General features: G+C 35.8%; 1 protein-coding gene across 1 annotated transcript; it reads right to left on the bottom strand.

Annotated features, from left to right (window-relative positions):
* Positions 1-236: 236 nt before the first annotated feature.
* On the bottom strand, positions 237-11,496 carry LOC131951620 (GTP-binding protein GEM-like). Its single transcript, XM_059313953.1, has 4 exons — positions 10,729-11,496; positions 6,985-7,079; positions 3,380-3,566; positions 237-2,773 (listed from the first exon to the last, which is right to left on the bottom strand). Exons 1-4 carry the CDS (start codon positions 11,288-11,290, stop codon positions 2,484-2,486), a joined length of 1,134 nt encoding a protein of 377 aa, XP_059169936.1. The 5' UTR covers positions 11,291-11,496; the 3' UTR covers positions 237-2,483.
* Positions 11,497-11,846: the final 350 nt, after the last annotated feature.

Here is an 11,846-nt window from a genome sequence, read left to right as displayed (position 1 = left end):
ACCACAAGCCGGGTATAGGTTAGTATATACATATATATATATATATATATATATATATATATATATATATATATATATATATATATATATATATATATATACATATATATATACATATATATATATATATTATATAAATATATATATATATATATATATATATATATATATACATATGTATGTATATATATATATATACATATGTATGTATATATATATATATACATATGTATGTATATATATACATATATATGTATAAAGCAACTGCAACTTGGGTTAATCCAGTATTATGCAATAGAATATCAACAACTATTTCTCAACTCATTTTATACATATTTTCTGTAGCAAAGTTGTAGTTTTCCAACCATTTGAAATGAACGTATATTTACATCAAGTATTTAATCAATAATACATTTGAATAAACAATATATGAACATTATTGCAAATTTTAAAAAAGTAATTCGTTATTGAACTTGAAACCACATGAACCTGAACTTTCAATATTTGTAATGAACACGTGCCATACGTTGGGTGTGGAAAATTTAAATTACTGTATGCCTCGGGTCAATTTTTCCCCAATTTCACAGCTGAAAGAATTTTACTCATCGCGTCATTTCACGTCTTTTTGCGCATGACTGGTTTCAAATCTTCACCTTCAAAGAGCTCTATTAGCTTCCTGTCTGTTCAACACATTATCTAAACAATGCAACAGATGAATCAATGTCTTACAAAGTAAACTACAAAGACATATTAAGATTATAATTCATTTGGACTTGTTATAAAACCTATGTTTTATAATTCAAAAGACTGTTTTATTTACATTACATTGAATACTAAAGAATACACGAAAAAATATTAACATGACAAGTATTATCTAGTTCGATTCTAATGGACAACTGTACAGTAATTTACAAGGAATATTTTAATGACGGTGTTAAGGAATAATGGTATGTGAGATTGGGAATGGTATGCACATAATAAGGTTAAAGTGTTAATAATCTAATTAACATATATGTTAGGTATACAATCAGAACGAAAAGTCAATTTGAGTAAAACTCAAATGAGATAAAACTACACATGGTATTCTCGTAGGAAATCTACACACAGGGTAAGCTTTAACAACAGCAGGATCAACGTGTGCAACGTCACATCCTGTACACAATACCAGTCTGACACCTAGCCAGCTACGTACAATCATGATTGCTCATTGTTCAATCAACGATTGAAAATAATCTCAAATCAGCAAATCAAGACACAGAATAATGAGTGACCAATCTTATCGGTTTCAATCAAAATCATTCGTCGTCTGCGTGGGTGACTCTCCATGACGTCATAGCCCCGCCCACTCTTAAGGATGTTTAGATAAAATAAAACAAGACCGGGACTGTATTTATAAAACAGGGCTTCAACCCCTGCCCTGTATATATAGAACCAAACCCCTGCCTCTACCGCTCTCACAGAGAAAAGAAAAAAGTATGAGAGTATGGTAGGATGGCTGGAGCACTCTGGGAACTGTCTGAACGTTTGTATACGGTGCAGGCTTTTGAATTGTTAGCGAAACGAACACCAAAAGCCTTGCAATTTACAAACAGAGCAAACAGATGCCTGCATAAGCCTGCTAGACGCTGCGTTATAAGCTGATCGATCTCTACATTTCTTCCCAACTGTTTACAAACTATCTTAAGGTCGGAATCGACTTTCTATTAAATTTGGAATAGCTGTGCGGATATGCAAGCTGGGGTGAGCCAAGAGTTCAGGCATCCCCGTGGGCTGATAAGGCATTTTAACAATGTACACAAACCACGTCCCTCTCTGTGTAGCACAATCTTTCCTTTGTAAACAACAACGGATATTTGTCCTACTTGACAGGAAAGGAAATCTATTTAAATTAATCCAATCCAACATTTAGGGAGTACAATATGTAACATTAAAGAGAAGACAAGTTTAACAAAGAGACTTGAATACCTTTCTTTTGGTATTCATTACCTAGAAGGTTAACCTAGGAGTACGTTTGATCATGAAACAGTTTGTCTAACTCGGTTTGACTGTCGCTGTTAGCAGCTAACATTCGTAACAAAGTTACTACAAACTTGTAACAAATAACCGTTATACTGCAGGGATAAACCTTGTTTGGATATGAAAGTAAGGAGACAGCTCTAAGAAACACTAAATTAGGTCTAAACACATGTTTCTACATTAAACAGTTATATTCCAATCATGAGCGAGATATCTAAAAACAACGAATATCTAGAAAAATATACTTAGAACTCTAATACGGGGAAAAAGAGTTAACTAAATATCATTAGAGGTTTGCTAGTTAGGGTAACATACAACTTACTGATAGTGTACTGCATTCTACTATCAATATACAACAACGTACTATCAATATACAACAACTTCTGCATAACCAAAAGTAACAATTCATGAAATATAGATGCTGCGGCCAGAACACAAAATAAAAAAAATAAAAAAATAACGAATGTTTACGCTAGTTGCGATGCCGGTGTGACGTCACGTTTCTTGCCGTCCCGCCGACACGCCTGCTTGAGGAAGTTGCTGAGTGCCGACAGCGCCCGCTTGGGCGACCTCGTCCTCCTCTCGGCGGTGAAGGGCTTGGAATGGAACTTGTTCTCCTGTTCGTCCTCCCTGACGGGGGTCAGCTGTTTCTTGATGTTGCACAGGATCCCGACCAGCAGCTCGTCGATGTTCATGTTCAGGGCAGTGGACGTCTCCAGGAAACGGCATTCGTTATTCTGTGCGAATCGTTTGGCTTCTGGAATATTACAAGAAATTGATTGATTAATTTAAAGGCATTGAATTTCATCCAACATTTTCATAACGCGATTGAACTTTATTGATACTTTGGTGTTTGTTTTAAACTGATCGAGATAAAACATAGTAAATTAATCGAAAAAACGCATTGAATATCATCCAACGTTTTCATAAAACAAAAGAATTGTATTGATTATTAATTTTTAAAAATTGATCGGTATAAAACATACAGTAAAAATAACATAGACAGTTACGTCAGAAGCAAATTAAAACTTAGAGCGAGTTAATGAATTTGTTTAATTGATTATAATTAGGTTGGGTTCATTTGTACAATTAAAAAAAAATCTTTAAAATATTTTTGTTTTAGGCATATTTATTTTAATTAATGGAATTCTGTATCAAGACATTTAGTGTACTTTTGTAAACTCTTCTTTGACTTGCAACATATAGGCCTACTGGTTTTCTATCTCTCTAATTCCCTCTACAAATATGTTGGTTGTCTAGCTCCCAATAAAAATGTGTTGGCTCCCTAACTCCCTATAAGCTACGTATACTTTACACTACAGAACTACGATGCAGATGTTTATAGTGAGTAATATGTACTGACCACTAGATGGTACGACCCTCTGTCTAACCAGGTCCGATTTGTTGGCGACTAGAAAGATGGTGCGGTCAGTTCCCAAGTCCTGACGTAGGTAGTTCAGCAGCGTGGTGGCGCGTGTGTACGACTCGGGTTCGGATACCGCATACACCAACACGTAGGCGTCTGCCTTGTAGCACTCAAGGTCACACAACTGTTGGAAAAGAAGAAAAACACTAATTAATTGAACGAAAAAAAAAATCGATTAGTGATCAATGTATTGATTTTACAATATAAAAATATTCGACTACAAGATCTAGTTTCAGTTGGGCTTAAAAAGAAATCGTGATTTAAGTGACGCAATTTTTGACGTCATTATAGCTACGGTGTACGTGACGTCAGCCTCGTGTGACCGTATTTGCAATTCACATTAAAAACAGATTAACACAAATGAATAATTAATGTGTATACTACATAAGAGGCGGCAGGGTGAAAAAATAGAATCGATACGTTTTCATAGGAATCGGAATCGTTCTGAACCATCTGACTGGGGATATCGATTAGAGATCAGCTTTCATAGTGATCGGAATCGCCCAGGTCGATCGGACTGCGATTATTGATTGGCGATCAGATTTGAAGAAATCGATAATCGATGTAGACCCCCTACTGGGAATAATTACAGCGACTCAACAAACAAGGCATTAAACGGACCCTTTCAGCTCATGTTATGTGGGCGACCCGGTAGCTCCCTCCCCCCTCCCACCACACCCCACACCTTCTCCATTGGGCTAAACTTCTAATCAAATTAAATGCTAATTCTATTAGCTTTAAACCCGGGGATTTATTTCCTCAGCGAATTTTTTGTTGCCCTCTAGATTAAAGGTTTGGAAATCAAAAACGGAAATCTGGAAAACTTTCGCTGATTAAAATACAGAAAAAACACGGAGAAAATGTGATTTTTGCACTTTTACGTGAGAGTGATTTGAGAAATAAAGTCAAATATCTTCCTTACGATGAGTTCCAAAATATAATTTTTTTAAAAAGCTAAAACTCCAAGTTTAAAAAACAAAAATTCAAACTACAATGTGTAATGCTTAAAACAAAATAAAATATAATCAATTCATAATGTGAACGTGCTTTAAATTTTCAGTGCATGTTTATTGAAACTAGCAGACGGCAAACGAACTTTTCCATATTGTCAACATCTTGTTTAAACTTAAGGTTAAGAAAAAAAAAATCGGTCGTGCATTTCTCAATTCTAAGCTACGTGATCGAGGTCAGTGCAAACTAGATCTACTGCTATAGTTCTATTATTCGATCTTGTTCATCGATTGGTTAAAACTTGCGTTTCATTCCCTCTGGTTGCAATTTAAATAAAGGAATTTTTAGGAGAAAATAAACACAATGAGGACGTTAGATGGGGCGTAATAATTAGAAATATTACTATTTGTTGATCTCACAATAAACATATATTACGAATATTTAATTCCAAAATATAAGTGCAATATATATATATATATATGTATATATATATATATATATATATACATATATATATATATATATATATATATATATATATATATATATATATATATATATATATATATATATATGTATATATATATATATATATATATATATATATATATATATATATATATATATATATATATATATATATAGCTCCTCGCCCAATTAAATGTTAAGAACTGTAATTGTTAAAATAATTGATTGAATTGAATTGAAAATAAGCAATTAATAGCGTGTATCTTTGGATATTAAGTTGAGGACCAAATTTAAAAAAATAGACTTAATAAAGGTTATGATTTCTCTCAGAATGTGATGATATTGTGGTCTAAACCGTAACGTACTCAGCCCTTCAGGTAAAACTGTTCACACACCGACACCGTACCCAACACCACCGACTTTTAATGGTCTGTTCTCAGGTGAAAAAACAATTCTCTGAAAGCTGGCATTCACGGCGATGCCAAGGTGTGATTGTACGCCCGAAATAATCGATTCTTATTTACTAGACCTTTTCCTGTCGCGGGGGGTGGCGAGATCGATATTCAAAATGGCGTCAGACGCCATCTTTGTTTAAATCTATTTTCATTCACGAATAATATTTGTCGCGGAAAAGTCGACTGATGCAAGACTCCGCAGGGGTCGGGCTTGTTGAAGTTCGCAGTTAATGAGTTCGGTCAACGGGTTAAAGGTTAAATGACTCACGCGAGGCCAGATTTTTAACGCGCGTTGCTACGAACATGTAGTGACGTAGTACACAAAGATCATTAGACGAACTTGTACGAGGTACCGCTGAGAATTACGCTTGAGGACAAAATATTTCTAGAATACACGCTGCAGGGGCAAGTATTTCTCGAATTCAGTTAATTTGGCTTAAGAAGTCAAAAGTACTGTCAAATCTATTTTAGGGCACGGATCAGCAACAGTGCACACATTAACAATGTATTTTCGATATACTTTTATAATTTAAAAACATAACATAACAGAGTCGCCAAAATAGTCTTGTTATTTTAATGTACTGGGAACTTAAGGTTATTCAGTGAAAGTGCCGTTTGTTGTAGAAATTCAAACTCTTCGTTATGAAGGGGATAAAACACATGAAATCTCAGATAATTTTAGGACGTTTGTTGTACTTGTAAATATTCATCTTATCTGGTTCAACTCTAAAATGATGATCTCTGCAGATCAACTGTACTCGGGGTGGGGCGAGAGATATAGGGTGGGGTCGGGTAATAAGGTAAGAAGGTGTAACGTTGAGTAGGCTAGGGGGGGCGGTATAGGGTGGAGCTAAATATACTGTAGAAATGCACTGGTCATAAATGTATTGATGATGTGCCACCTTAACTCTATAACTAGAACTGTGATGAACTATCACGCAATGATTGAGTGTAACGGTCTATCGAGTGTGCATTTAAAAAACAAAACATAGATACAATTGTAATTCTTTAAGCCCCTTTATGTATGTTAAAAATATAATTATACAAACATGATGTTAAAATTCCACATTTAACTTACAAGTCTATTTAAAAAGGATACTCAAATAAAAACACAAGCTTTAGATCGAAACTAGAGGGAAATGGCTTCTTAATTCTAAGCCTTCAGTAAAAACATTTTTATAACTTAATCCTCTACACAAATAACGCGTTCGTGCGTTTGAAATAAATTATAAATGTACCTTTTAATTAGCTAGTCGTTTGACCTCACGGATACTAAAAATAGAACTAGAAGTCGTAACACTTGCACTGAGAAAGTTTGAGCATCGCTAAAACAGCTCAGCGCATGCGCATTAATTAATAATAACCCTATTTGTTTACATTCATAATTACCCGGGGTTAATTACATTGCATTATTTATGCGACATGACCTTTGAATAACTACATCGTGAGGTTGATAGAAAATTTAAGTTTAAAAATTGTTTGTAGAGAAGATAATGTAAATTTAGATCCGGTAATTAAGTATTGAAGGTTGGTTTCGTAATAGAGATGGGAAAAACGAAAAAAAAAATTAGTTTCACGTCGGAAGGTATACAGCCCCAGGTTAATTCTACCCCCCCCCCTCCCGTACCAGACAACAAGCAGCAGACGACGCCAAGAATAGAAACTTACATCTGCTCCACTGATGAACTCCATTGTTGATTCGTGGCCATCCAGCTGTACCGACACAATGGCGCCACTGTCGGAGTTTCTCACCTCATCGTCTTCTGTGGGCGAGACAAGAACAAAACATGTAGGCTACCAGTCTACATACCACATGCACATATATTACACACACACACACATATATATATATATATATATATATATATATATATATATATATATATATATATATATATATATATATATATATATATATATATATCCAGCTATATATATATGTGTGTCTGTGTATATTCATGTATATATATATATATATATATATATATATATATATATATATATATATATATATATATATATATATAAAGTGAACTAATAATATCATGGATTTTATACTGTCAGTAAAATACATGCCAGTTCAAAATAATAATGTTATGTAAATTCCTGATAAAAAACAGATGTTTATAAAAGACATTATTAATATGTCATGCGTGGTAGCATATTATATTACTTTGCTATCTTAACATTGACATCACTAGCACACTTTAACTTCGGGAGAAAAGGTAGAACCTTATTAAACTATCCTCATCGTGAGATAGGAAAAAAAGATTTTCTATATAGAATAAAAAGAAATTTTCTTTTTTTCTCATCGATAATGATTTAATTAAATTTAAAACATTTCAGGCTATTTTCGTTGGAAACATATTTCATTGCTAAACTGAAACAGAAAAAAAAAAGATCGTATAATTAAAATCCCAATTAGCCTCCTATTTCATCAGACTTAAGCGTGGGGAGAAAAAGAGGGGGGGGGGTGGTGTTGTTTCATCACTAGCGGGGTTTAGACATCTAATTAATCATTAGTGATGTTTTTTACTCTGACTTTCATTAGTGTTTTCTGTTCGTTAGTTAAAGGTGAGCTTAGAAAGGCGAGGTAGACACAAGTGAACACAAATATTGTTTTCAAAAAGAAAGATAACTCATTTATATAAATCGAAGAGGGAGAGCACTTGTTAGATAGATTTCATATTATTTCTGATCCTCCCAATACGTATAAAACAATGTTATACACAATGAAAAATCATTTAGCCAGGTATGTTAAATATATAATTTTATAAACATGATACTAAAATTCACATTCAACTTAACAAATATATTTTAAACGGATACTAAATTAAGAGCATCAACATAAAATAACAAAACGAGGGGAAATGACTTCTAGTAAATTTAACCTTAACAAATATCAATCATTAACGCGAAGTGGTTTCTTGCATTGGCAACACTATTAAATTTATACAATTTAAAAAAAAAAAAAAAAAAAAAAAACACTATTAAATTTATCCTCTCAACTTCCTCTTTCTCTAGCCCTCTTAGAATTCCCGTTTGGAAATTGCGGCAGTGACGTCACATCCTGCTCCTTGGACATACACGCAAACAAACTTGACCTCTCTCATTATTCCTTGTTTCCTATCCTCGCTTCCATTCGGGCAGACGGCTATTCCTTCACGAGACCTCTTGATGGCTTAATTCCTAATTAGGGCCCGTTGCCCTGCCCCAAGACCTGAGGTCCTTAAACCAACCCCCCCCCCACCCACCCTGTGGGACTTTAGCCGAAAGGTCAAAGCTATTAGTGAGTTGAAGTCACGAGGACGGAAAGAACCGGAAGTGAGAATAATTCAGGCAAGGACCACGGGTCTACCGTTAAATAAGTATTTCGCAATGCTGGGCTGACCTCAAAATACCCACAAGAGATCTGAACATTGTTTCGTTGAGTTATGAGGTTTAAGTTTCAGCTTTTGTGAAAAAAGACAATATGAATATTGGTCAAGGTAATTTAGTTTTTAAATGTGGCTAATATATGTGTAATGTTAATAGTTCGACTTCTAAAAATGTACCATGTTATTAAGCTCTCTAAATAACTTACAAAACCTGATTACAAATATGTTTACACTGGGTTTTAACAAAGAGGTTTTAGAAACCTCATTAAGACCTGCGATCACTAAAAGTCTTAAGACTTATCAGAAATGAATACATAGCTATCTCGTTTCGACTAGTTTTGGTAATGACCACAATAGTTCACGACTAGTGCTGACACGATTCTGGTATGTCGCACGTAACATTGTGATTATAATACAGCTTTAGTGGGGTACTGCCAAAACATTTTAACAGTTTATCAAAGCCAGACGGCTAACAAATTTTAACAAAGCCAGACGGCCAGCACATTTTAACAATGACATCTGTCTAATGTTAACAATGTCTGACTGGCCAGAAAATGTTAACAATGTCTGACTGGCCAGAAAATGTTAACAATGTCTGACTGGCCAGAAAATGTTAACAATGTCTGACTGGCCAGAAAATGTTAACAATGTCTGACTGGCCAGAAAATGTTAACAATGTCTGACTGGCCAGAAAATGTTAACAATGTCTGACTTCCTGCCACTTGAGTCGCGTGGCTGTCTGGAATGATCGATGCACGTGTATCAGTTCAGGGAGAGTGGCCAGTCGTGAGTAGAAATTGAAAAAAAAATGACCGAGAGAAAAAAATGGGATCGTTGTTGAGTAGACTGAGATAATGTAGTCTGGTGAGCAGTGTTACGATGTTTGATTGACTCATTACGTCAGCTAATGAAGGCGAACGTGCGAATTCGTGTGTACAAGTTCGTGGTCGTGTGTGTAAATATGTGTGTTTGGTGCTGGGTTAACGTGTATATGTGTTCGTTTTTAATATGACCCTTATTTAGTTTTTTTAAATACGAACGCTTAAAAATACATAAACGTTGCAGAATTGCACCGAGTAATACATGTTAAAAAAAACAACGTCAATGAAAGCACTAAATTTTTTAGAATAATGTTGGTCTTGGAATATACGAATTACACGCACGTTAAGTCTAGCAAGAACCCACATCGACCGTACCTCAACAAACCTCAACATCTACCACAACGCAACCATCTACAGCATTTATCGACACAAGTTATTACAAACCAGAAATAGCAAATCTTCCACCCCAGCCTCACCCTGGCTGTGAACATACGCCTATTGATCCCATCCTACCCACCCATCCCCTTCCCTGGTCTATCTTATCTCGTGGTTTCTCAAGACGACATTCATTGTTTTATTGACCTTTGACACGTATCGACCATTTTTACGTGGCCCGTGTCAAACTAAAACATGGCTATATGAGGAGGGAGGTGGTGGTAGATGTAAAACATGCTAATCAAGTGGGATAATGAATTAATGAAAGTTCTAAGCAACAATTTCTTGGCAGTTCTAAAAGTGTGTAGCACATTAGAAATGTCAAAAAAATAATTTTCAAGGAATATTTCCCTAATTTGCAATGATTACTTTTGTTCTCAAAAAATCTAATAAGATGATTGATTCCCATTGATTTAATTTTAACAGTGAAGGAAAAATAAAGTAAGCTGTTGCAAAATCTTACTTGTAATAAAAATGAAAAATACCGCGTATACCATTATTAGCTCATCATTATGTAAAGAAACAAACATACCATTTGTGTAATTTTAGTTTCTTGGGTTAAGTGAATTTATTAATAGTTTAATGTTGACCTCTAGTATAAAATGTATAAAATGAGTTACCAGGTTTTACATTACATTTTATATTGATCTCTAGTATAAAAGGTCAGACTTAAAAGATTGTAATATAAATGTAATGTTGACCTCTAGTATAAAATGCCAGACCTAGCAGGTTTAAATATAAATGTAATGTTGACCTCTAATATATAATGCCAGACTTACCAGGCAAGGACTCGCATCTTGTAAGCTGCTGGACCAGGGAGGTTTTCCCCACCCCCTGGGCACCCAGAACAAGGGTCCTGAAGTAGGAGGGGATGGCCACGTAGCTGTAGCTGTTGTCGAACTCATCAGCCGAGTCCACGCTGCTCTCTCTGTTGTTCTCCACAGAGGTGCTCCTGCTGCAGAAGTCCACGCTCCCGTGGGAGGTGTTCAGACTGCCGGAGGAGAGGAGGCTGTTGGAGCTGAGGGACTTTGAGAAGCTGCCCGAGTCCACGATGCCTTTGGATGTGGTTTTAAAGGAGCGGACGGTGCACAGAGGGCATTGTTTTCTGGACAAGGGCATGCTGATTCGAGCCTGGGAGTCCGTGCAGTCTGGGAGACTGACGCTGTTGGCTCTGGTCATCGTGTGGTTCCGTTTCTTGTCCCTCTTGACGCTGCCGCCGCGCCTGTTTCTCAGAGAGTTGCACCTGGACGACGGAGCTGAGGAGTAGACACGGCTGGGTACTGCGGTATCGTCTTTGGCTTTCATCTGATCCATTCTAGCTAGCATTGGTCTGTCTAGCATTGTAGCAGAAGCTATTTTTTAGCTATATCAACAGTATGTCCACTATATCGATTCTAAATAGAAGCACAACTCTACACTATTTATCAACAGTACTTGCTATTATAAAAGTTATATAAATGTAGTAAAAACAACACACAAAAAACTAAACACTGAAATCAAGATTCATGAAGGCACAAGCTCGAGCTGGTGAGCACTCAGGTTCGCGTGTCGGGTGAAGTTTGTATTGACGTGTGAGCTGGGAACCTCCACGCTTTTATACCCGCCACAGACCCGCGCCACTTATGACGTCAAACCAGGTCTGCCGTTTTCGATAAACCTGATTGGTCGATCCCATTCTATAGGTGATGTCAGTGCGTGGTTTTCTCAGGGCTGTTACTCAGTGGGGGTAGGGGTGGTGTGGGGAGCATTGAAACATGGGATAGGGTGAGTACAATGAAAGATTAAGGGGAAATCGGTGGTGGCAGGGTAGAAAATATTGAACTCGGGGGTCAGACTTCGTTCAAAAAAAATTTCATCACAGGGAATTTCCAATTTTCAACCTAAGAGCGTACTATAA

This window comes from Physella acuta, unplaced genomic scaffold (genome assembly GCF_028476545.2).
Source record: "Physella acuta isolate Inbredline_101_S28 unplaced genomic scaffold, ASM2847654v3 ptg000816l, whole genome shotgun sequence".
Taxonomy (NCBI): Eukaryota; Metazoa; Mollusca; class Gastropoda; family Physidae; genus Physella; species Physella acuta.
The sequence above is the reverse complement of the archived record's forward strand: the minus strand, read 5'-3'. Positions and strand labels throughout refer to the sequence as shown.

What these genes read in the sequence shown, in the direction of transcription:
- LOC131951620 (XM_059313953.1), bottom strand. Translation starts at nt 11,290, where the DNA reads ATGCTAGACAGACCAATGCTAGCTAGAATGGATCAGATGAAAGCCAAA. An exon ending in AAGATGCGAGTCCTTGCCTG is followed by an intron (nt 7,080 to 10,728) that starts GTAAGTCTGGCA and finishes TCTCGCCCACAG; the next exon opens with AAGACGATGAGGTGAGAAAC. An exon ending in GAGGGTCGTACCATCTAGTG is followed by an intron (nt 2,774 to 3,379) that starts GTCAGTACATAT and finishes GTAATATTCCAG; the next exon opens with AAGCCAAACGATTCGCACAG.